The sequence below is a fragment of the Staurois parvus genome, unplaced genomic scaffold, assembly GCF_062004578.1.
Source record: "Staurois parvus isolate SC_StPar_1 unplaced genomic scaffold, SC_StPar_1.0 ptg000048l, whole genome shotgun sequence".
Lineage (NCBI taxonomy): Eukaryota > Metazoa > Chordata > Amphibia > Anura > Ranidae > Staurois > Staurois parvus.
In genome coordinates, this window is record NW_028317844.1 from 22,623,641 (window position 1) to 22,650,861 (window position 27,221).

The 27,221-nt window shown below is 44.1% G+C and overlaps 1 protein-coding gene across 2 annotated transcripts in view; it reads right to left on the reverse strand.

The window, feature by feature from the left end:
- CASP8AP2 (caspase 8 associated protein 2) overlaps positions 1-27,221 on the reverse strand; it is a 65,603-nt gene that overhangs the window by 30,618 nt on the left and 7,764 nt on the right. For both annotated transcript variants that reach the window (XM_089665389.1, XM_089665388.1), the window contains exons 4-6: positions 23,305-23,405; positions 22,182-22,256; positions 4,269-4,384 (exon numbers count right to left, since the gene is read on the reverse strand). In XM_089665389.1, the coding sequence (XP_089521515.1) occupies positions 4,269-4,384; positions 22,182-22,256; positions 23,305-23,405 (292 nt within the window). The remainder of the gene's footprint in view (positions 1-4,268; positions 4,385-22,181; positions 22,257-23,304; positions 23,406-27,221) is intronic.

Sequence of the window (27,221 nt, forward strand, 5' to 3'; positions counted from 1 at the left end):
ACACTGTAAATTAAAACATGTGATGAACGCCATCTCTGTGCCTGAGCTTTTCTTAGACTTGGGTACCAGTAGTGCATCTCAATCCTTATTTCCAACCTGATCTCTTATTTGTTCCAACTCTACTTTTTTGTATCCCTTTTCCAGGAGTCTAATAGTTTCTCTAATTGCTCATCATAATCTTCCCTCCTACCACAGTTTCTCCTTATCCTCATGAACTGACCCTTGGGATTGCTCTCAACCATTTTGGGTGATGACAACTCCTTTTAGAGATATACCCATTTCTGTCTGTATCTTTAAAATAAGTTCTGGTGTCTGTTCTTTTGCCACTTATGATTTCCAGATCCAAAAACTGAATGACCTCCCTTTGGATATTACTGGTAAATACTATAAACATTGGAATTCATAGATTCTAGAAAGGTCTTCATTTCCTGTAGTCCCCTCTCCCAGATAATAAAAATATCATTGGACGTACCTCCTGTACAATTTTAGTTGCAGTATAACTATGGAAAATTTCTTATTCCTCTTTATTAAGGAAGATGATAGCAACACTCGGGGCATACCTAGCTCCCACGGCTACTCCCTTAATTTGGTTGAAGAATTCTCCATTGTACCAGAAGTAGTTGTTGGCCATAGCCATCTCCAACCCCTCTAGTACAAATTCTTTCTAAGGGGCTGCTATACTGGAATATTAACGGAGTGCCCATTAGGTGGCTTCAAGGGAATCCAATTGTTTTATATTTGTATATAGGAATACAACATCCACTGTGACCAACAAAGTTTGTTCTGTTGTGTCAATACCTCTATTAAAATTAATGAGATCCCTACTATCCTTAAGGTATGCTTTGCCTCTTGCTGAAGAAAATAATCAATATAATCTTCCATTCTGAAATGCAATGAGTTAATGCCACTGATTACAGGTCTTCCTGGAGGATTCATTGGGTTTTTATGTATCTTTGGGACCTGATAAATAACTGGTAACCTAGGTACTTTAGATGTTAAATATCTGCCTTCTTTCTTGTTTAAAATTCCATAATTATTCCCTTTTTTGATTATTTGTGTTAATTTGCCTTTTAGTTTATTGGCAGGGGTCATCCAATGAGGATGTCAGCCCTGCTTTTGGAGACATCCAATCAGTGAGGGCTAGCCTCTATATAACTAGCCCGGACATGGAGGTCGTCATTTCCTGAAGACGCCGCCAGGCAAAACGTATGTAGAAGTGTGATTCCGTCACTTCCGGGTTCCAGTGACGTCACGTCCGTCTCAGCGAAGGTGAGGCTTGGAACGCACATCGGCCATTTCCAGATCACATAGGATATACAGACTGGTTCCGGTTAACAGGGCACCTTTACATGTGAGTGCATAGCTGTATTTTTATCACAATTTATCCAATAAATACTGCACTTAGAACGCATAAAATCTATTTGATTTCTCTTTAGCTGTTTGGAACATTAAATCAATCGTAAGGAGAGCCTGATATAGAGAATCCATCTACTGTTGGTTCACCTGGAATTTTATCATTCCCCTGGGGTCACTGTCTGCGGTGTGCTGATGACTGGGAGGAACACCCTAGGGTAAGCCAGAGGTGGATCTTTCTGTATTTATTACAACAATGCGCTTTTGACCACCTTAACCAGAGTTCAAATAAGTTTGGTGAGTGAGCAATTCACTTAATTTATCTGTACGTGGTGAAAGCACACGGATTTTTGGTTCACAGCATCACATCACAAAAGGACTGACACTGTATTAATGAGATTTAATTCACGTCTATTATTGTTAAAAGGATAATATTGATTATTGAGAGGATTAAATATTACACCCAATGATATAGGTCATAAAATGTAGAGAGAAGTTTTGCTTTGTATATATGGTTTTGCTGTTACACAGCGTCTATCTATTCATGATTGCTTATGTATAAGTGTTATCCCACTTTTTAGGGGCAGCTGTAATTCTCACGGTTGGTACAATGTGAGCACAATATTATTATTTAGTACAGTAATATTAGGTGCCATAATAAGATATAATTTATACTATGATTTAAGTCCAACAAGGTGCATGACACCTCCTGGACTTATCTTTGTTCTTTACATCTAACAGGTTTATTGCACTCCCCGAGGAGACACCGAGGCTGTGAGCGGAGAGAAAGACACAGAGCAGCTATGCCCGCTGCTATCCATTCACAGAAGCCTTTGTGAATACTTTCACAAAATACAAAGACTTCTTTGACTGGGCAGGAGCAGGCATAGCACCGCAGCAACTTTACCCTTGAAGGAACTGAGACCAGAGCGTCCAGCGTTGGAGCTCCAGAAGCTATCTTCCTTGAGCACAATAAACCTGTCAGATGTAAATTAAAGCAATAAGTTCACAAAGTGGTAGGCATATCATCAGACTTAAAAGCGTAACTAAAATGCAACTTTTTTTTTTAGTGGAGATAGAACACCCCGCTGCCAGTGCATCCAGGAGCAGCTGCGTTTTGGCAGTAAAAAAAATGATGCCTTGACCCTCTCTTACTCTAAGCAAAATGACAAAGTTTTGCCTATACTTATACTGTAAAGTGGCAGTAAACTCTCATTTCTATTTTTACCTACAGGTAAGCTTATAATAAAGTTTACCTGTAGGTAAAATTAATATATATATATATATATATATATATATATATATATATATATATATACACACACACACACATATATATACACATACACACACACATATATATATATATATATATATATATACACACACACACACACACACACACACACACACACACACACACACACACACATATATACATACATATATATACACATATATACATACATATATATACACACACACACACATACATACACACACGTGAACCGTGTAGGAGTTATTCTACAAAGCAGTTGCCGGTGACATCATCAGAGCATGTGCTCTGAAGAACTGGCATACTCGTGCTATTCCTGCAGAGCTGTGTGCCATGCATGTGTGGGAGTGACATTATCTGTGGCTCAGCCATTCAAGAAGCTGCAGCCTGGGAACCCGGAAGGAAGCACGGGTAAAGATGGAGGACCTGTCAGCACGCAGCTGGAGGGCTTCATTTTAAGGCAAGTTTCAAATAATGTGCTAGTATATAATGTAAACTAGCACATTATGATATTACCTTGCAGGGGGAAACTTTTTTTTCTTTTTTACAAGTTTACTATGCTTTAACGCATGGTATGCCTGCAGTGTTTACAAAGTAGCTGGATTTCTGGAGTTTACCTTAAAATGAACCTGTGCACATGGAAAGGCAAAACAAAAGATTAACTTTAATGCTACTACCACAGAGGCTTATATTTACTTCTCCCCCTCCCTGCCTCCGCTGTGTTGGCCTGAAAACGTGGCATAACTGATTATTTTGGGTATGGCCCATGACCCATTCTCTTACCCTCCATGACAGCACTGCTGCTTGGCATCTGGCTACTCAGACACTCAGCACTGCCACATCAGGGAGGGGAGTTCTCTCAGGTTTCTCGCCATCACAGTGCAAAGAGAGGATGGGGAAAGGAAGGCAAGAATAACCTCCCTTAGAGGCTAGCAGATCAGTGAATCTGTTGCTTTTCCCTTCATGGCAAAGCACAGGTTCACTTTAATCTGTATTCTATGTAATATGCTATAGTTGGAGTTCTCAAGGCTCCACCTGTGCTACAAGAGGGTCCGCAAGTTGTGCTAGATAAGTTCCTTTTTCTCTGCCTTACTTTATCAAACAAATTCAAACTTCCAAGGCTGGTCTGAATGTAATTAACTGCTGAGAGTACCGTTAAGACTTCCAAATATCAGGCTTTTTGTACATGAGACAGGAAGTAATCTACAGGTATGTTGGGGAATGGAATAATTCTCAAATCACTAACAGATACGCAAAAAGTATTCATAGGTTACTAAATAGGGAGTGAACTGGATCAGTGCACTACAGTTATATCTGTAAGAAATCTAAATACCAGAGCAAATAGAGTTTATTCTCTATTTTGATTGGTGTGTACCTTTACACAATTAAAAATTCAATCCGGAAAGCTAGTTTTAAAACATATTAGTAGTTTTAAACAATAAGGCTTGCAATCTTTTGTATTTCCATCAGCTATTTGATGAAATCAGAATTTTAAGTATGATTTCACTATTTTTGTAAAAGTTTAGAAATAGTTAACAAGGAAATGGTATATGTTTGCAGCTAAACTTAAAAAATATAACAAAAAACTAATAAATCTTAATTCACAGAATTATGTTTCGTAATAAAAGACAATGTTTACCGTTGATTAAGTCTGTTGATCTCTTCCTCTTTACGTGTGAGTTCAACTCTTGCTGTTTTTATAAGAGCAGAAATATTTTTTTTTAAGCACTGGTTTTCATTTTGCAAGTTGTTGTTCTAAAACAAAAAACCAAAAAATTAAAAAAAAACCAAAAAAAAAAAAAAAAAAACCACACCTTTATTCACAAAGTTACAAAAAAAACAAACCGCACAAAAAAAAAACCCAAACGATTTACCTGACTCATACAATCTATTTTTGAAATTTATAACTTGGGGGTAAAGGAACAAAATAAAAACCAGATTTAGGCTTCATGCACACAGGATGTTTTGCCAACTCTTCTAGATGCCTTTCCTCTTGGCTTCAACGTTTTGGCAGAAAAGCGCTTGACATAAGCATAACACATTTAGGCATGTCAAGACCTTGGGCATCAATTTGTTTCACTGGCCAGAATAATTTCATCTGGCCTTTGAAATTAACGCTCAAGTATTAAACATGCCTAGCATTAAGGCGCATTTAAAGACATAAAGCAATTTTTTCTGTCAAAACACATCTGCTCCTGGATACATTGGCAATGTTTTTTTTTCTGCCTCTGAACAACTATGGGTACATGGACACATAGGCTAACATGCAGGGGCATGTAGAGGCAGGGGGAAAAAAAAAAAAACACCAAAAAAAAAAACCTCCACACCCGACGGCCCCAGGAACAGCTGGGAAAAAAAAATGGGACTTTTGTTACTCACCATAAAATTACGTTCTCTAAGTTCATTGGCAGACACAGCTGTTCTGAATTCTGAATCTGGACCATTGGCTTATATTGCCATCTACAGGATTAGGACACTAGGTAGAAAATTTCTCTGCACCGCCTATGGGCAGGCCTTTCTGGTATATATCCCCCCCCCCCCCTGCTATAGGCAATCCAGTTTGTAACAAAGCCATGTCAGAAAACAAAGTCATAAAGAGGGGTGGGTGTTGTATCCGTTAATGAACTCGGAAAAAGGGATTTTACGGTGAGTACCAAAAAATCCCATTTTCTCTGACGTTCATTCACTGACACAGCTGTTCTGAATCTGGACTATTGGGACATCCCAAAGCAGTGCCTCAATGAGGGGTGGGCAAAGCAAAAAGCAACTGGAAGAACCAGGCAAACATGTTGACCACCCCTAAAGAAGAAAACAAGGAACCGTAAATTGCAGCCGGCAAAACCTTGCGGCCAAAACGAGCATCTGAAGGTGCAACACATCAACTGTGCAAAATATGTAAAGGTGTGCACAGACGACCAGGTGGCTGCCAAGCAAACCTGAGACACCAAAGCCAGAACGCACAGGGGGCACTAATAGCCCAAGTGGAACATACCGAAACAAGGAAGGAGACTGCACAGAGTACGCCTGGACAAGCATCCGCTGGATTCATGAGAAACATGAAGGGGAGACCACCAGGGAACTTTTATTCAATGCTCCGTGGAAGAAAGGCCAGCACCCAAGCCACCAAGAAAAGGCATAGATGGACACTCACAGCCTCTCACGTTGCAATCGAAGCCTTCCAGGTGCAATGACAAATACTTCCAAGGAGTAGGCATGCGCACCTTCAACAATGCTAAAAACGTCAAACGAGACACGCCCTTGCCCAACACAAGGCTGGCTCAAAATAGACAGGTCTTCTAGCCAACGTACATATTCGCCAACACACCACAGATCTCCAATATGGTCCAAAAAAATGTTTTTATGGCAAAAAGATCACATGACAAAAGAAATTAAGTGCAACGTTTTGGAGCTGCGTAGGACCCCTTCGTCAGGCATGTACAGCAGTGACTATACAGAATATATATATATACACATAAACCACCAATCAAAACCAAGCACACATCACCACCCCCATCATCTGACATCTCATGATGTCACAATCCCACCAAAATAAACAAAAATGGTTATTAGAGAGTCATAGTCCTGTGTTTATATACCTCAATGTACCGAAAATTACTTTATGCCAAGAGCAGCAATCATGGCTCTAATATATATATTGTCGATAAGGCACATTGCTAGCAATATATATTGTCGATTGCTAGCAAGGTTTAGCGTTGCCGTTGCTAAGCAACAGAGAGTGGCCACCAATCAGGGTGCGTCTCGAGTGGCACATAGCTACTAAGCGGCGGGACGGGACTGTGACGAATTGTCCCTGTGTGATCACATTTTGCCCTTTCTGTTCCAGTTTTATCCCCTTTGTAAAGCTGGACATGTTTCACAGACATTCTACACTGTTTAGGGAAATGTGACCTGGTAGTCTTTCACTTCTAATAGCGTTCATACTGTATTGTTAGTTGTAGGGTTTGTTGCGGGTGGGGAAAACCCGATGCCAGGCTGTCTGGTGGGGGTGGGGTTGAAGCTGTATATACTGAGCTGTGTTTAATAAAGAGTCAGTCATTATTCACCCTACACGAAGTTCCGACTCGTGGTTTTGGGTAGAGCAAAAGGGAGGGTTTCTTAGCTATAATATCTGCCTTGGGAGAGTGCTGGATGACTTGCTGGAAAAGAGGACCATTGGGTGTGACACATAGCTCCGCACGAGGAAGCCCAAGCGGAACGGTTCCGCCACAATTGGTTGGCAGCAGTGGGATCTTTCCTCATTGCGGAGAAAGTCCAAACCACCAACCGGGACCCCATCTTTTTCACGGAGACATCCCTGCTCAGCCAGATGGATATACGGGACCTCCGGAAGCCAGCTCTCCAAAGCCTGCTTGTTGCTCGGGGAGGTATCGCTGGCTCCAAGACCAGAGAGGAACTGTTGGACGAGATTATGGACCTGGACCAAGCGGATGCGCACCCCGCTCCACCTGATGCACACTCCGCTATGCTTAAAGCGAACACTGCTCCACCAGAAGTGAACTCTGCTTCACAGGAGGAGTTGGAGGAACAGAGCAGCTCATCGGCCCCTGAAACACCAGGCCCACTTAGCACCGTACAGAGACCCCTATACCATTCGGATTTACGACAAGAGGTGGAGTGGCGGTTGTCTCTGTTTGGCAGCGCTCCCACCTCTGAACAGATTTCCAAGGCCCTGGACGATGCCACCCAACTGCGGCTTAGTCACTCCCGGTCATCAACCGAGGACTCGGTCTGGGAGAGGATTATCTCCCGCCTTCTCCAGACTGCAACCGGACCAAAGAAAATTCCCTACGCTGCTTTTAAAACTCTCAGAGGCGGATGGGGACATTGATAGCTTTCTTCAGGACTTTGAACGTTTGTGCACCATCCATGGTGTGGCAACCCAAGACCGGGTCCCCATTTTGAGCAGCAAGCTAACCGGTCGGGGTGCAGACGCATTCAGGACTGTACCCGACAGCTACTGCCTGGATTATGATTTTGTTAAGGAACACTTGTTGGCCCGCTATGCTCTCACCCCAGAGGCGTACCGCTAAAAATTCCGGACACTCAAGAAGAAATCCCAGGACACCTTCACTGAATGGGGACATCAGTTACAGCACACTGCCCGCAGCTGGGTCAGAGGGTGTCAGATCACCAAGCTGGAGGAACTGTTACAACTGCTGTTACTGGAGCAGTTTTACAATGGACTTCCAGGGGATGTTCGACATTGGGTCCGGGACAAACACCCACTAACCTTAGCCGACGCTAGTCGCTGGGCAGATGAGTACCTGGACAACAGGAGGCTAACAGAGCCCACCATTCCCCCTGCACCTCGTCCACAACCAGTGGTGCCCACTCCGGTCACCCGAGAATGCCTCAGACCACCCACACCTTCTGACCCAAAGTGGTCTGGCCCACGCTGTTATGGCTGCAACCAAACAGGGCACATCCGCATTCATTGCCCCCGGAATCCACCAAGGCTCCAGAGCAGCAAACCCCCTCGGGGCACTTCCAACCGACCTACCATTCCCTATGGCCGAGCCTCTGCCTACTCTCTACAGGACCACCCGAGTGACACCGCCTCTTCATGGAGGAATTTTACCAGCGAGGATGAGGACATCGGGGTCTTCCATGAGGCTAACCCTCTCCAAGCTGCAACCCCGGACAATCGCCAACACCACCAACAGGTTGTCCATGTTAACGGCCGTCAGGCCCAAGGATTACGGGACACTGGGGCCACACTCACCCTAGTCCAACCTCAACTGGTACCAGACTGGGCCAAGACTGGGCGATCTGTAGCTTTACAGGTAGCGGGAGGCCATGTCTACCGGATTCCTACCGCAAGGCTTCATCTGGATTGGGGGGCCGGGGCCAGGGATGTTGAAATTGGAGTAATGCAGAACTTGCCAGCTGAGGTGCTCCTTAGAAATGATCTGGGAGTCCTGGTCTCCACTTTTTGGCACCGAGACCCCTGCTGAAGCTCAACCAGTACCGACCGGGGAAGCAAAACGCCAACGCAGATGGATTGTCCCGGGAAGCCGAGTTGGAGAAGTGACCCTCTGAACCGACCAGCCCCAAGCGGACCCGTTTGAAGGTCTCGCCGGGTCTGGCGGGTGTTACACAACGGGGGAGCATTGTGACGAATTGTCCCTGTGTGATCACATTTTGCCCTTTCTGTTCCAGTTTTATCCCCTTTGTAAAGCTGGACATGTTTCACAGACATTCTACACTGTTTGTTTAGGGAAATGTGACCTGGTAGTCTTTCACTTCTAATAGAGTTCATACTGTATTGTTAGTTGTAGGGTTTGTTGTGGGTGGGGAAAACCCGGTGCCAGGCTGTCTGGTGGGGGTGGGGTTGAAGCTGTATATACTGAGCTGTGTTTAATAAAGAGTCAGTCATTCACCCTACACGAAGTTCCGACTCGTGGTTTTGGGTAGAGCAAAAGGGAGGGTTTCTTAGCTATAATATCTGCCTTGGGAGAGTGCTGGATGACTTGCTGGAAAAGAGGACCATTGGGTGTGACACAGCTCCGCACGAGGAAGCCCAGGCGGAACGGTTCCGCCACAATGACCCATGACGTCAGTTTGCTCGTCAGGCCAAGGGCAGGCTCAGCTCCAAAAAGGGAGCCGAAGAGACACCAGGAACAGTGGGGAAAACACAAGTGAATATGAAGGTGAAAAAAAAAACAAAATGGAGAATGCAAGAATTGCCAGGACAAAAAAAATAGAAAACCGAAAAAATAACCACAATAGTAAAGAAAAAGGTAAAAAAAAAAAAAAAGAAAAAAAAAAAAGGGGGGGGGGGGGGGGGGGGGTAGGGGAGGGAGAAGGAAAAAAGACAGAAAATAAAGAATAAAAAATAAAATAAATAAAAAAGGGGCGGCACAGTGGCTAGCACGTCTGCCTTGCAGTAAATGGGTCATGGGTTCGATTCCCGACCATGGCGCCTCCTGCATGGAGTCTGCATGTTCTCCCTGTGCTTGCGTGGGTTTCCTCCGGGTGCTCCGGTTTCCTTCCACACTCCAAAGACATGCTGGTAGGTTAATTGGATCCTGTCTAAATTGGCCCTACTATGTGTATGTATGAATGTGAGTTAGGGACCTTAGATTGTACACCCTTTGAGGGTTAGGGACTTGTATGAATGTTCAATATATATATATACAGTGGGGCAAAAAATATTTAGTCAGCCACCAATTGTGCAAGTTCTCCCACTTAAAAAGATGAGAGAGGCCTGTAATTGGCATCATAGGTAGACCTCAACTATGAGAGACAAAATGAGAAAAAAAATCCAGACAATCACATTGGCTGATTTGGAAAGAATTTATTTGTAAATTGGGGTGGAAAATAAGTATTTGGTCACCTACAAACAAGCAAGATGTCTGGCTCTCACAGACCTGTACCTTCTTCTTTAACCTCCCTGGCGGTTTTCCCGAGTGTAGCTCGGGGTAAAATTTCTATACCACAAGCGGTAACCCCCGAGCTACACTCGGGCTTACCATGCGGCGCTGCTCTGGGGGTCCCTGCAGCACTTACCTTGTCCTTCGTTCCCACGATGTGTCTCCTGCAGCGTCCCCAGCCATCTCCTCCGGCCGATGCCGGCATCTGGCTTCTGTGTTCCGGTCCCCGTGACGTCGGGACGTACGGGCGCCGCCGGCGGCGGGAAATTTTAAAAATTTAAAAAATGTCTTTTTTTTTTCCAATTTTAAATAGTAAAACATTGCTGTTTCATCCCATTTCACATACATTTTGTCCCTAGTGCTTTGTCCTGTGCCCTGCCTGCATTTTGTCTGTTCTTTCTGCCTGGAAACTTAGAAAAGTCCATGGCGTCCAAAAAGCGTCCCTTTACGTCAAAAGCGGTTTTAGACCAGCTAGAGAACAGCGATAGTAAATCAGAACCACTTACAGAATTGAGTGATAATGATTTGTGGGAAAATTTTCCTAAGAATTACAGCCTACAATAAAAAACTATTTCCATGCGAAAAAATGGTACCGCTTTCAGCACAAAAAATCGGAAGGAATCATACCGCCAGGGAGGTTAAGAGGCTCCTCTGTCCTGCACTCATTACCTGTATCAATGGCACCTGTTTGAACTTGTTATCAGTATAAAAGACACCTGTCCACAACCTCAAACAGTCACAGTCCAAACTCCACTATGGTGAAGACCGAAGAGCTGTCGAAGGACACCAGAAACAAAATTATAGACCTGCACCAGGCTGGGAAGACTGAATCTGCAATAGGCAAGCAGCTTGGTGTGAACAAATCAACTGTGGGAGCAATAATTAGAAAATGTAAGACATACAAGACCACTGATAATCTCCCTCGATCTGGGGCTCCACGCAAGATCTCACCCCGTGGGGTCAAAATGATCACAAGAACGGTGAGCAAAAATCCCAGGACCACACGGGGGGACCTAGTGAATGACCTGCAGAGAGCTGGGACCAGCGTAACAAACGCTACCATCAGTAACACACTACGCTGCCAGGGACTCAGATCCTGCAGTGCCAGACGTGTCCCCCTGCTTAAGCCAGTACATGTCCGGGGCCATCTGAAGTTTCCTAGAGAGCATTTGGATGATCCAGAAGAGGATTGGGAGAATGTCATATGGTCAGATGAAACCAAAATAGAACTGTTTGGTAGAAAAACAACTCGTCGTGTTTGGAGGAGAGAGAATGCCGAGTTGCATTCAAAAAACACCATACCTACTGTGATGCATGGGGGTGGCAACATCATGCTATGGGGCTGTTTCTCCGCAAAGGAACCAGGATGACTGATCCATGTACAGGACAGAATGAATGGGGCCATGTATCGTGAGATTTTGAGCGCAAACCTCCTTCCATCAGCAGTCTTCCAACATGACAATGATCCCAAACATACCGCCTGGGCAACAAAGAAGTGGCTTCGTAGGAAGCATTTCAAGGTTCTGGAGTGGCCTAGCCAGTCTCCAGATCTCAACCCCATAGAAAACCTTTGGAGGGAGTTGAAAGTCCGTGTTGCCCAGCGACAGCCCCAAAACATCACTGCACTAGAGGAGATCTGCATGGAGGAATGGGCCAACATACCAGCAACAGTGTGTGCCAACCTTGTGAAGACTTACAGGAAACATTTGACCTCTGTCATTGCCAACAAAGGATATATAACAAAGTATTGAGATGAACTTTTGATATTGACCAAATACTTATTTTCCACCATAAATTTGCAAATAAACTCTTTCCAAATCAGCCAATGTGATTGTCTGGAATTTTTTTCTCATTTGGTCTCTCTTAGTTGAGGTCTACCTATGATGCCAATTACAGGCCTCTCTCATCTTTTTAAGTGGGAGAACTTGCACAATTGGTGGCTGACTAAATACTTTTTTGCCCCACTGTATATGTGTAAAGCACTGCGTAAATTGACAGCGCAATATAAGTACCTGAAATGGATAAAAAAATAAATAAAAAGGATGGGGAAGAAAAAAACGATTGCCCCAAGGACTAAAAGCCCCACATGAACACAGAATATAGCCAAGTAAAAAAAAATGTATGCAGCTACATCGAGTGAATCCCCCCCCCCCCCCACAAGGAATGTGATCGATTAAAAGGAGCAGGATTGGGGCTGCGTAGTCAGGCTTATATTCACACATGGGCAAAGAGAGAAAAAAAAAGGAAAGGAAAAGGTCTTCTAGCCAGAGATAATAACCCATGGTGGGAGACTAAACCCCAGGGCAGGTGGTCCTCCTGTAAAGGCAAGCGCCTGGACCGGTCAGTGACCAGCTGCACCATGTCGGCGCATCACAGACCAGTCTGGGACCACCGGAATCCCTGTGGTTACTGACCTGCAAACCAGAGCAGCAGGCGAGGGAACAAGCCAAGAGGAGGGAAGGCAGAACAGTGGCGATACTGATCCCACGATGCCACCAGCGCAGTCAATGTATCCGACAAGGGTCCTGCACCCTGCCCCACAATAGTGTCACCTTCCTGTGATACAAGGCCAAAAGATTCACTCCTGGGATACCCCATGAAAGGTAGATTTGATGAAAACCGTCTGGGTGCAGAGACCACTCCCCCGATCCATCGTCTGATGGCAGAGGTAATCCACGTAATTCTCAAAGCTGCCCGGCGGGAAGAGCCAGAATGGGCTACGCTGCCCACCACAAAAAAGTGGGAAGCCTCCAGCGCCACTACCACACTTCACAAGCAGCCCGGGGGGATGTTGATACAGGCCACTGTGGTGGCATTGTCCAATTGGAATCTGACTGGAAGCCCACAGAGAAAGATATTTCTGTACACCCGAGGCAACCCGAACACTAGAAGCTCTAGGACACTGATGAGGAGTGGTCGAGTCACCATCAGAGTCCAATCTGGAACCAAGGGCTCCACTACAGCCTGATAGGCTAGTATCAATTGTAACAACCAGCCAGAAGTAGAGAAAATACTTCCCAGCTCACCAAAAAGGGGACCAGAACCATAAGAAGGCCTTTGACGATCATCCCAGATCTGGACATCTAGGGAGGCTGCAGATTTTTCCCATTTGGACAGGATATCCTTCTGCAAAATTCTTGTATGGAACTGCGCACACAGAACCGCTACGGGACCCAAGGTCCACATGCAAGACCGCCGGGAGGGTAGCTCACGGGACAAGAGCAGTTGGACCATGGTCTGAGACTGTCAGGGTACATTCACCAGGAGAAAAATGTCCTCCAACTCTGACACACGAGTCAGACCCAGGGACTCTAGCCTGTTGATCAAGGCAGACTGCTTGCGGTTCAGGACCCATCCGAAGTCCTGCAGGAAGCGCATCATGATCTGCACGTTGTCCATTATCACAACTTGGAAGTCCACCTGCAGAAGAAATTTGCCCAAGCAACCAGTCACAGCAATCCCCAGTAGTCTCAGCAGTGCCCAGGCTGGAGCCAGTGCCTTGGGGAAAACGCGATGAGATGAAGTGAACTCGAAGAGAACCATCAAAAAAGGACAGTGTTAGTCTCCAACTGCAAAACACAGGAACCGCCATGTCCCTTGCTCATGGAAAACGCGCAGATATGTATCCTGGACATAGAAAAAACTCCCCAGGAGGAGAGTCAAACACCGAACAGATATAGCCCAGCTGATCGGTTGAACCAGCACGAAACAATTGCAGGTCTACAGGTCCCAAACCAAACAAACGTATCCAGCAGGAGGAGCACAAACAGATTGGAGGAAATACTCAAAATCATGCCGGCTCAGGTACAAAGACAACAGAAAAAACCCCCCAAAAAAACCCTCAGCAGGTCTGGCACTGCAGAGCGGAAGATTGGAAATTGGAGGGAAGAAACATCTCAGGCGGATAAGAATGAAATTTTATGTCACAGCCGGACACAAGCAGTACATGAACCAACGTGGTGGGAACAGGGAAAGTCCAAGGACCCAAAAACCAGCAAGGACGACCCCCTGCCCTGAAGATGGGTGGGGCAAACCTTCATGCTGAGATGGACTTATCCACGGGCATGAACCAACAGTGCTTGCCTCCATGTGAGACACTCAAAAAGCTGGAACTAGCCTGGCGGCAAGGAAGCTATGTCATTATGTAGCCCAACAGGCACAATAGGAGGCCCCATTCTGCAAAATTCGAGGATCCGAGAAGCAACAGTGGTTACCTGCCCCATGGTAAACAAAAGAGGAGGTGTCTGGACCAAAGCTTTGGTCAAAAAAGGGCTAGCTGAAGCACCATCGCCAAGATGGACAGCTTGGAGGGCAACAAGGCTGCATCCAAGGATGCATCATACCTTGAAGAAGGCCCCGGACCATTTGATCTACTAGTTCAATGTAGAGAGTGGATCCAGTCCTTTACCCAGTCCTTAGTATAAAAGCTAGGCCCTCGAGCCAGTGCCGAAGACCCCAGGCTTTTTGTTAACACCAGGCCTTTTGTTAACATCACGCGGGCCACAGACTGCCTAACAGTCCTCGGGGACTAAAAACAAGGACATTTAGAATCCTCTAAAGGAATCATATTAATAAAAAGGGGGCTCCTCCAAGGCATAACATGCTTTGGACATTCCCAGGCCTTGCAACCATAGTGCAAATATGTGGGCTAGGCCTATTCAGCCCATGCACACCAAAAGGGGACAGCCACCTACCAGGTATGCCCACTATGTTATGTACCCCACACCAAGGCAAACAGTGCGCCTTCCAGCGCCAGAGTTGTGTGGCAGCTAGGCAAAAGACTTATCCTCCTCAGAGGAAAACTCTTTGCCAAATATGGAGACTACAGCAATGTCTGATGGCTATTCAGAGCTCCAGGTCTACCAACCCACTAGGGATTTTTATTCATATATTTTGTATTGGTGGCAGATTGTGAAGTGGTGCCGTCAGGGTTAGCAGCTTCAGTCATGGACAAAATCAAAGACTGCAGGCACCACAGGTCACGTAAAGAATACAATCCCAGGCCCCTCAATGTCTTACACCCCCCAACCGCAAGATGCTGTCACTGGACTTCACGCGGGACCAAAACCACAGCCAGTGCACTGGAGACCCAAAGGGATAGTGGGCACAGTACTATAGCCCTCAGCTCCACACAGAAGGTGGCAGGGTGCATGCTGACAGGCAAGGGGGAAAAGCCCAAGGTAAAGAGAGGGGTCCAAAGCCAGCTCAGTGCCCAGCCGCCACCAGCAAGAAATGCCCATCGGTGCAGCAACAGCAGAAAGCAATGGCAAATGCCTGGAACAGCAGACGGCACTACAACCCAGCCAGCAACCGCCCATCTCAGCCTGTCCACCAGAAGAGGCACCAGACTCCTGAGCTGCAATAGCAGTGTTAAGTAGGAGGCAGTGCCCTCAATAACATGGCAGGTGCTGAAGCTCAAAGACTAGCAACCACCCATCTCGGCTACGATCACTGGACATAGCCGTCGGGCTCCCAGGGGGCAGCAAAGGCATGAAAGGGCAACGCACACAAGCAGGATGGCAGGTGGCACCTCCAACTCTAGTAGGCCGAAAAACATTCAGTGTGCATGAGGCCTTAAACTAGGTATACACATGATGAAAATCGACCGGTTAGCAGGAACCGGCCGACTTTCGGTACGTGTGTACCGCTCTCTGTCCAACAGAAGCTGACCTGTTGAACAGTCATGCTGGAAAGACAGCATTCGATCAGCTCTTGCAACCGATGGCACTTGTTCTTTGTATTCGGATCAAGGGGTGGAGTCCCCACTGTCAGAATACAAAGACACAGCGGGAGAAATCTCTGTACCAATACGTTGATGTGGGAATCTGTGAGATTTTTTTTTTGTTCAACCCGCTTGCAGGAAAAAAAAAAAAATTCTTTGTATACCCTGCTTAAGCTACAAAAAGCACAATACAAGTCAATGCATTTCATTCGATTTGCATGCCACTTTGGGTCTTTTGTTAAGTCAAAGCTGCTAAAAATTCCAAAAATCATCAAAACTGTGGAGCATACATTCAGCTTTAAGGAACAACTGTCATTTCCTTTATTTGATGTTGCAGTTCCCTAGGGTACAAAGTGCATATAGCACTTTATTCCATCTTTGTAGGAACTGTAAAAGTTGAGATCCAGTATGACAGTATACACAAAGCTCAACCCACCATGTTTCAAGAAGACAGCTGTATGATGATTGAGAGTGCTGTTACTTTGCATGCAAGGGACTGGATATGTCAGTTTATCTCTTAACACAGCCATGCTACAGCAGTGCTGTTGCTGTGCTGTTCACACATGTCCTGTTTAGCAGCTGGCAACAGGAGCGGTGTCAAAACAAGGCCCAGCTTTCAATTGTACACAGACCACAACACAGGGATTTTAACACAAATGATAAGTTAACAGCAACACTCCCAGCTAACAGACATGGCATATGTGAGCTGCACAGGAACAGTCACAAAGGCAAAAACACCACATACAGGTTAGGTCCATATTTATTTGGACAAGGGCACAATTTTAGTTTATTTCAAGTATTTACCAAAACATATCCAAGCTATAGTTATATAATGGATAAGGGCTGACAGTTCACACCTCACGTTTACTCTGAGGGTTTGTACATCCAAACTGGAGGAAAGATTTAGGAAATACAGCTCTTAAGAGTAGTCATTCCACCTTTTTCAAGGGACCAAAAGTAATTGGACAATTGAAACAAAAGTTGTTTCATGGCCAAGTGTGGGCTACTCCATTATTTCTTCATTAAGCAGGTAAAAGGTCTGGAGTTGATTCTAAGTGTGGTATTTTCATTTGGAATCTATTGCTGTGAACCTAAATCATGCGTTCAAAGGAGCTGTCCATGCAAGTGAAACAGGCCACTGTAAGGCTTCAAAAACAAAACAAATCCATCAGAGAGATAGCAGCAACATTAGGAGTGGCCAAATCAACAGTTTGGAACATTCTGAAAAAAGAACAACGCACTGGTGAGCTCAGCAGCATAAAACGGCATGGATGTCCATGGCAGACAACAGTGGTGGATGATCGCAGGATCCTCTCTATGGTAAAGAAAAATCCATTCATAACATCCAGACAAGCAAAGTACACTCTCCAGGAGGTGGGCATATCATTGTCAAAGTCTACAATCAAGAGAAGACTTCACAAGAGCAAATACAGAGGGTTCACCACAAGGTGCAAACCATTTATAAGCCTGAAGAATAGAAAAGCCAGATTAGACTTTGCCAAAAAAACATAAAAAAAGCCAGACCAGTTCTGGAAAAGCATTCTTTGGACGGATGAAAGTAAGATTAACCTGTACCAGAATTACGGGAAGAAAAAAAAAAAAAAGTGTGGTGAAGGCTTGGAACAGCTCATGATCCAAAGCACACAACGTCATCTGTAAAACATGGTGGAAGCAGTGTGATGGCATGGGCATGCATGGCTTCCAGTGACACTGGGTCATTGGTGTTTATTGATGATGTGACAGAAGACAAAAGCAGCCGGATGAATTCTGCAGTGTTTAGAAATATACGGTCAGCCCAGATTCAGCCAAATGTAGCAAAGTTAATTGGACGGCGCTTCACAGTACAGATGGACAATGATCCAAAACACACTGCAAAAGCAACCCAAGAGCTTTTGAAGGAGGAGTAGTGGAATATTCCGCAATGGCCGAGTCAATCACCTGATCTCAACCCAATTGAGCATGCATTTCACTTGCTGAAGGCAAAAACCAAAAGACAGAAAAACCCAAAAGACAGAAAAGACACAAACAAAGAACTGAAGACAGCTGCAGCTAGAGCCTGGCAATGCATCAGAAAGGAGGAAACCCAGGCTTTGGCAATATCCATGGGTTCCAGACTTCAGGCAATCATTGCCAGTAAAGGATTCTCAACAAAATATTAAAAATTAACATTTTATTTATGATGATATTTATTTATCCAATTACTTTTGGTCCCTTGAAAAAGGGGGGTGGCTACTCTTAAGAGCTGCATTTCCTAAACCCTTCCTTCAATTTGGATGTACTTACCCTCAAATGAAACCTGAGGGTGTGCACTTTCAGCCCATATCCATTATATAACTATAGCTTGAATATGTTTTGGAAAATACCTGAACAAAAAAACTAAAATTTTGCCTGTGTCCAAATATATATGGACCCAGCTGTAGGTCAACCACATATGCTCGTAAGCCAACGGTCTACAGCTACAGTACCCACATCTTGGCCGTGCCCCTCGGATGCATTTCTCCCCGATTGGGCTTAGTCGTAGTGGTGGGAGTAGTCCTGAAGAAAAGGGTATATACTGTACACATCATGACAGTATGTGACTGTATACAGCTGAGCAGGTCACAGCACTCTGCATTGTATCAGAGCAAAGAAACAGGAAAACAGTGCAGTCTACTGAAACCTCATAAAATAGAATCAATATTGTAAAAGACGTACAACAGATTCATCCTTCTGAAAAAAATCCAAAATACATATGTAATATGCTGCATAAATTAATGGCACTATATACGTGCCTGAAATAAATACATAAAACTAATTTGAGTACTCCCCACTTGCCTAACAATCAAGTGGAGATATAGAACAGTGCAAAATAAAGAAAAGAGGCAAAATGCATATGTTATGTAGGTGTTGCAGAGACATATGGGGCCCTATACCGTGTGTTATCAAAAATGGCCTCCAAAAATATATACATATAACTCCCCCCTCCAAAAACCTAAAGGGGGAAAAAAAAATTAAAAACAAATTTCTTTACTATTAGATATTGAAGCTAAAATCATTGAGAATGTGGCCATTAACCACTTGGTAAAAGCGCTATAGACGAATGACATCTACAGCGCTGTTACCCAGTCCTGGGAGGGCGTCAGATGATGTCCTCCCAGAATGCGCCCTCAGGGGCACGCACTCAGCGATCTCCGTGTCCTACGGACACAGCTGATCACGTGATGAGGTAAAAGGCCAATCAGAGCGGGCTTTTACCACGTGATCAGCTGTGTCTGATGACACAGCAGATCATGGAGTAAATACAGTTGCCGGTTATCAGCAGCACTTTCCTCATGCTGTCACAGCGTGAGGAAAGTACTGCCGATAATCAGCAATAGTCACAGAGGAGATCGGCCCTGATGATCAGTGCCGCCCAGCAGTGCCACCCACCAGTGCCGAGCAGCGCCTCCCACTGGTGCCACCCATCAGTTCCTAGAAGTGCTGTCAGTCAGTGGCCATCATTACTGCATATCAGTGCAGCATCACCAGTGCCTCCTCAATGCCCACCAGTGCTGCCTCATAAGTGCAGCCTATCCATGCCACCTCATTAGTGCTGCCTATCAGTGCAGCCTCATCAACGCACATCAGTGAAGGAGAAAAAATTACCTGTTTGCAAATTTTTTTTGCTCTTTTTTTGTTTATAGTGCAAAAAATAAAACACCTAGGGGTGATTAAATACCACCAAAAGAAAGCACTATTTGTGTGAAAAAAATTATAAAGATTTCATATGGGTACAGTGTTGCATAACCGTGTAAAGTGCAACAGCGTTGAAAGCTGAAAATGGTCCTGGGCATGAAGGGGGTATAAGTGCCTAGTAGGCAAGTGGTTAAAGTCACAACAACCTATATGCACAAAACAGTATAAGAAATAATGCCCATGGAGCCTCAAATAAACATTACACAAGCTCAATGTTCCATATTAAAATTTGCAAATTTAAGTTTTATGCTAAACAAAATATGTAATCCCAAACACAAAAAGAAGGGAATGGGGAGAGACACACAAAAAGGCAAAAAGTAGGGAGAAAGGAGATGCCTGTGCAAAAACAAAGTAAGATAAAGAGATGAAATAGCAGAATATGATTCTTTATTCCTAATAATGTGTAATGTCCCACTCAAAGTTAAGGGCCGGTTCACACCATGCCCGCATCTGAATTGCACAGGAATGTGCTGTGTGCACCTGTGCAGTGCGACTTCAGCCCATTCATCTTGAATGAGCTGAAATCACACCACACCAAAAAGTTATGCATGCACTAATTTTTAAAACACACTGCAACCGTTAGCATTGTACAAAAAGTACCATGTCATCCAGTGCAGGCAGGTGTGGGCAAACACACTTTGTGACATGCGTTTGGGGCGGTGTTCATTTTTTCTAATGACACCCCCTGCAGATCGCAAATATAGTGCATTTTGCATGCAGTTTCAATCACACAGGATTATACAACGCATTCCTGTGCGATTCAAATGCAGACCTGGTTTGAACAAGCCCTTAAACCTTTAGGGATCCTTGTATCCAATGTAAAACATCCAAAAGACCTTTTAACTACAAAAGGAAAGAAAAGCAATCTCTCCCTATGCTAGGGATATCCACTCTTTCTAGGCTTTGTACCCTCAAAAGACTATGCTCGAACCGTGGTGGTAAACAAAATATTTCACCCCATTTGTATTCTGAATGTTGATTGACGGATGATCCCCAATATGATTACACAGCTGCCTGGTGGTCCTACCAACATACTGTACATTACAGGTGACAAGAAATGAAAAACAACAAATCAGGTCTGACACCACATACATATAACACCATATTGCTAAGCCAGGTGTGATCCTGTTTTGTTTTTTTACCTGAAAAGACTAGGAAATAATAAAATGACATAGGGTGGAAAGCTCTTCTAGCTACAAATCAATTATTTTGATCTAAATACTGCTCTATAATCATAGTCACTATAGAAGACCGGTAAATATCTATTGACAACCCCCTTAATGTTGGTAAACTCTAGACTGTAGTGAGTGCTGAATATGACTGGTCCACTGTCACTGCATATCCATTTCCTCTACTTGAGCAACACAGATGATTTTTTTTTTTTGTTTAACCAGTGTGTTGAACGAAAAAAAAAAAAAGAAAGGATTACTCGACTCCCTATTTACATATTTGAGGCAGATGGAGGAGTACTCCCGCTGTGACTTTGTACTGTATTCTGTCAGTGGGGAGACATCCTTGCCGTCAGAATACACTGATCAGCACTGCCAGCAATAGCCAGCAGAGCTGAATGAGCTTGTTCAGCACTACATTCCTTTTGGTTGTGGTTTGTTATTGTTTGTTATTATCCAACAGGCTTAAGCACAAAGGTATTTTTTGGATATCACACACTGCAGCTAGTGGTGACACATTGTGATGCATTATAACGTGCTCCAATGAAATGCAACATATCCCGCATTGTTTCAGTGCACACGAAACACACAGCATTGGTATGAAATGGAACCAACAAAAACAAAGCTGTTTGTCTTGCCCTTGCATTGGAACTGCATCAAGCCTGCAGTTTTGTGTGATTTTAACTTACCGAACACACAAACTGTTAGTATACAAAACAACTATAACATGTCTTTTGTATAATGTATTGTATAAACGTACCATGTTTTATTAACCCCTTTATATACAGGTGAATTCTTACTAGGTTTTTGGGCACACATTCACCACTAGCATGAATGGTTTACAAAATTGAGAAACATGGATTATGACTTACTGCAACATTTGCATAAGTGCAATGAATGTAGAATTCTACTTCTGTGTTACCATTTGTGTGTGCTATGTAATACTTGCAGATACAGTCACTGGTGGAGAGACACATCAAAGTGATCTATTCTAAATTTGCAATAGGAAATTCAACTAAGAGCTTATTTTTGTTTCAAAGGTGCCACAACTTGTTAAGGCTTGGTTAACACTGCTGGGACTTGGGATCTGACTTGTGAGAGCCCAAGTCACATAACATGTGAAATCCCATCTTAGTCAATGAGAGCTGTATTAATTAGCACTACTGAAGTCGCTCCGACTTTAGAAAAGGTTCCTGTACTACTTTAAGGCGACTTCTGACTTGTGCCCATAGACTTTAATGGAAGTTGCCTCCAAGTCGGATCCTCATCTATAGTGATGTGATTTGGATCCAACATTACAGGAAGATTACCCAGGCATTCCCTGAAAGTTGCTTCAAAGTAGTACTCAATTTGCCTGGCAACGTTGCACTGTAAGTCGCGCGACTTTCATGTTGTAGTAGTGTGAATTGAGACTAAAGGGCAGGAAGTGAAGGCCTAGTGCAGCTGAAAAAGTGAGCAAGATGCACCAAATGAAATGCTTCTTAAAACTTACATCTTATCAAAATAAATATTAAAAGAAAAATTTTTTTAGGAATCTTAAATCAGTACTTTACCAAACACTGCATTTCCTTCAACTTGCTCACTAGCTGTTTCATTTGTTTCTGGGACTTTTCATATTCAGCATTTAACTAAAGAAAAACACAAAAAAAGTTAAGATTTAAATTGAAGTGCACATCACCAAGTATAAAGTTACCCTTTCTTGATTATTTTTTTTATGCAAACAGAAAAGTTCCATTATATACCACTACACACAGTATGCTTTAAAAGGAGTGGGTTATCTTTTAATTAGTTTATAAGAGAAAATGTCTACAGCTCTATAGCATCACAGTGCCCCGGCATGGCTACCACTGTCTTATACATGCATATATGTGCCATTTATGGTTAAGTATTTCAGGCAAAGATACCTATTCTTTTTTTTTACTGAAGTCTGCAGAGCATTGCACTCATGATCAGCAGATCATGGGTGCAATGTCAGGCTCCTGCGCATTCTTCCTCTAGCTCTGTGTCCATATTCCCATAGGGGCTTTCAATTACAAAACTAGAGGAAGAATGATTGAACTACGAGCTGAGCAGCACGTTCGCAGACCATTCAAACTACAAGTCCGTCTGTTGTGGTGGACGATGGTACTTGTACTTTTTTCATTCATTGATTTCTGTGAATGAATCACACGGCTTTGTGGACAGAGCCCTGCACAGCTGAACTAATTTTCAAAAAGTGACACAGCAGGTGCAGGGAAAAGATCCCCTGGCCACTTTCAGAGAGGGGAGCGCTGGAGGCAGGTGCACAAGAGAATATTACTTGTAAACTAAATATGGATGTAACATGTCCCTAAAAATAAACATTTATCTGTACAGAGCTGTATAGCAGGCAGCATAAGATTCCTGCTTCTACCTGCAGGGATCTGTTTCAGATTATGTGTCAGTTTCCCTCATGAAAAGCTTACTACTTCCAGGTATGGAACAGCTGTGAACACTCCAACAACGCAGTACCCACTGCCAAAGCCAGCCAATTGCCAAGCTGCTCAGGCAATTGGCACAGATAAATCCATAGGATACCAATAGGGTTCCAGGAATAGTTTACAGCCATGTTCAGCAGTCTGCAGGTACAGGCACCATCTGTACAGCGTCACGATTACTTTATGCTCAAACCTGGTTGCTTTAATATTTGCTACATACATTGTTAAATGATGCTTCCTTAGCAGTTCCTTCTTCTGCAATTAATTCCTCATATAGGTCCAAGCAGTCTCTTGGAGAACTGGATGGCTTAGTGGTTTCATCTATAAGAAAAATTTATATTAATTAAAAAAAAATAAAAATAAAATCCTTTTCAATACATTCCTGGCATCCATGCCATAACACATAAATGTAGTTCTGTTAACATCTAAAAACTGTAGGTGATCAAGAACAGCTTTCTTATTGATGGTAACTGAGTTTTCCTTAAACTGGGTAATCCATAAAAAACTGCAGAAGTGTAAAGCAATTCTAAAAGATTCATTTTTTAATTTTTGTAAAACAGGTCAATACTTACCTACTGGTTTTGCACAGAGCAGCCTGAAAACCTGAGTCACTGATGCCTGAAGGCGGACTGTCCAAGATGCCCCCACACTCCTAGAAGAGGCTTGAATGATAAATTGGCGGATCCAATGTAAAATAGTCACCTTGGATGCCGCCGGCCCCTCTGGCAGCATGAACAGAGCATTTGACCTCTTGACCTGTGCCGTCACATTCAAGAAGACCCTTACAGCGTGTGCCACATCCAAGTTATGCAGAGATCTTTCTCTTGCTGACTGCGGCCTAGGAAAGAATGAAGGCAGAGCAATGTCCTGATTGAGATGAAAACTAGAGACCACCTTTGGTGAAAAAAAAAAAAGTCGGTTGAGGTTGCAACACCATCTTATGATGCAAAACCAGAAATGGTTGTCTGTAAGAAAGAGCTGCCAGCAATGACAACCCTTCTTGTAGAAGTGATTGCCACTAGAAACAAAACCTTAAGAGTCAAGAGGACCAGTGGAATCTCTCTAATAAGTTCAAATGGTGGTTTTTTGCAAAACCACCAAAACCAAGTTCAGGTCCAAAGGACACAAAAAAGGTAACCTGATAGGAGGAGCAATATGCATTACTCCCTGTAAAAATGTGCGAACCAAAGCGTGAGACACAATGTGCCTCTGGAAAAAAAAGAAAAAACAAACAAAAAAAAACAGCTAATGCTGAAACCTGGCCCTTAAATGGTACCAACAGCCAAATTTCTTCAACCCAGTTTGAAGAAACAAAATCTTACCAATTTCTACCAAATTACTTTCGTGGGTGCCATTTCAGGATCTCACACCTGGATTTGTAAGCCTTCCAAGTTTGTAATAAATGTTCCTAGAGATCATCTTTCTAGCCCCCAACATGATGGGGGTGACAGAATCTGATACTCCCCTATCCTTTAGGACCTGGGTTTCAATAGCCATACCATCAAATTTAGCAACCATAAAGCTGGGTATAATATAGGACCTTGAGACAGCAAGTCTGGTCGACACAGCCCGTCTACTGCGATCTTCACTATGTTTGCGTACCAGGCCCTACTGGGCCAGACTGGGGCAAGCAGTATCACTGTAATGGACTCCTCCCAAATCCTGCATAAGAGACGTGACAGCAGCTGAATCGGAGGAAAAGCATAAAAATCAGTGCAAAATGATTCCAAGGAATCACTAAAGGCATCTACCTTCTGCCGCACGAGGGTCCGTTACCCTGGACACAAAAAGACCGACCTTGCTGTTGAACCTGGATGCCAAAAGATCACGTCTCGGCAACCCCATCATTGGCAGATTCCCTTGAAAACCTTGGGATGGAAAGCCCATTCCCCTGGAATCGACCGCCGGGGACAGATAATCCACCTGCCAATATTCCACCCCTGAATGAACACCACATAAACTTGGAACAGATCTCTCTGCCCAGGTCAGACCCGAAATTCTAGTCTGTACCCCAGAGAAATTGTGGAAATGATCCACTTTTCTTGGATTAGAGCCCTCCAGGCAGCAACAAAATTCAAAAGCCTTTAAAAGCTTACAACACCTGGTTTACACAGGCAGTCTCCCCTCCAAGTAGTAACCAGGGCTTGACCCTGATTAGATTCCGAGTTCAGGCGCATACAGAGTAATGTGGCCGTAGTCCACTGCAGCTCTGCCACCAGGAATAGCTGCAATGCCAGACAAACATAGTGGCCCAGATACCCGACACCACTGGTTTATCATGAAATGTGAACACTGCCAGATTACCCTACCTCGAATCCACTGGACCAGAGGGCGGTGTTCCTGCCTCTCTGCTGGCTACCTTTTTTGGGGAAAAAAAAAAAAGGCAGTAACTTTGTCACCTAATTATGCAGTCCCGAAGGGATATATGTCCATAGCCACCTTGGTCTACAGTTATGCGATCACACAGGCAGCCAAGCAAGCAGGTATGCAGGTACATAGGCATGTAAATATGCGAATTATACCAGTACCCAGGTCACACAAGTATGCAATTTAAGCAGTTCATGCAAGTGTAGATATGCAGTCTATGTTCCATGCTAGGCATACACATATGTATCAAACACAGCCTGAATACAGCCTCCATGCTGCTTCAGTGCAGCTAAAATGCAAACTCCTGCAGGTCAAATGCAAGTTACTTTGGAAACTCAATGCCTTAAGAACACGGATACCTTTGCAGGGGTGTATCAAAAACAGTTGTACAAGCCCCCTGGTATTATGCAGGCTAATGCAGTCTATAATCATGTCCTGTCTGGTCATGCAACTCCCCCAATGGAAATACTCATGCACCATCATCCAGCCATAGACTGCTCTGTTTCTCTGCTGCCTCTGAGGAGCCACACAAACAGCCAGCCACATGGGTACACAAGCTAAAAATGGCTTCCTGCCTCCACTTCACTAGAGACACACACAGCATGGCCTGGCCAGACCAACAGCACACTGCCCCCAGTGGACACCAGGAGAATGACCAAACAGACAGATTTTTCAAAGAAATACTGCAAATGTAAACTTACCATTCCTGCCGCAGGACACTTAGTCATAACAGGAGTCCAACCTTCACCCATCACGGCAGGCTGTCATGCAGACCTTCAAGGACTCGGTCCCCATAATGTGGGGCCACTGCCTCGGACCTGTACAGCACCCCGCCAGAAAGCACCTTGGTCAGTATTATACTGCACAGGGTTCCATTATACAGGGTCCAGCGGCATAAGGCTGCATTACAGGCAAAACCCCAAGCATACTTCTCCTTACCCAGTGAGGCTCGGGTAGAATCCATATTGGTGAACAGCTTTCCAAATGGATTGGATTAAAGTCTCGGATTCTTGAATGGAACCGTTCTGGACCTTTAGGTATGCTCCTAGAGCACATGCAACACTTTCAGTGACTATCCACCTTACAGACACTGGCGAAAAAACTGACGTACTTCTTGTGTAGGAGGGGTTATATAGTGGAGATCTTCCTCTTGAATTGGTTGGCCAGTGTCCATTCACCTATAGGTGGTATATAACCCACATAGTCAGGAATAGCCTGCTCTGTGTCCCGTGAGGTGCAATAAAAATATATTAATGGATATGTGTGAGCTCCTTTAATTGTAAGCATATGATTGATTCTCCACCACATTGTTTGTTTTCAGATAACATGCATGCAGTATTTAATATTACAATGAGCAATTAGGATTATAAAGAAAAACTTAAAGGCAACTATGGCCCAAATCAAAATGACATATGATGAGGTTTATCAGTAGCATTAAAACAGCAGTCTTAGTTTATCTGAGCCCCCCCCCCCCCCAGAGCTTTATAACCTGGTGATCCAGTAAGTTTTTTATTACAGGCAGGTTCTTTAGTACAAAAAAGGCATGCAGTCCCTTCTGCAATGAAATACACTTACCTGCCTGTTCGCAATCCAAATCCGCTGTAGAATGTAAAGTGAGCTGCACATGCAAAGCTCAGTGTACATTCTAGCATACTGACTGTGTGCCAGGATAGCCGCACTCCATCGCATGCACGGAAGTGAATTCATAGTACGCCGACAAATCAAGACAGAAGTGCCAGTTGTGGTTTGAGAAAAACCATTTAAGACTGA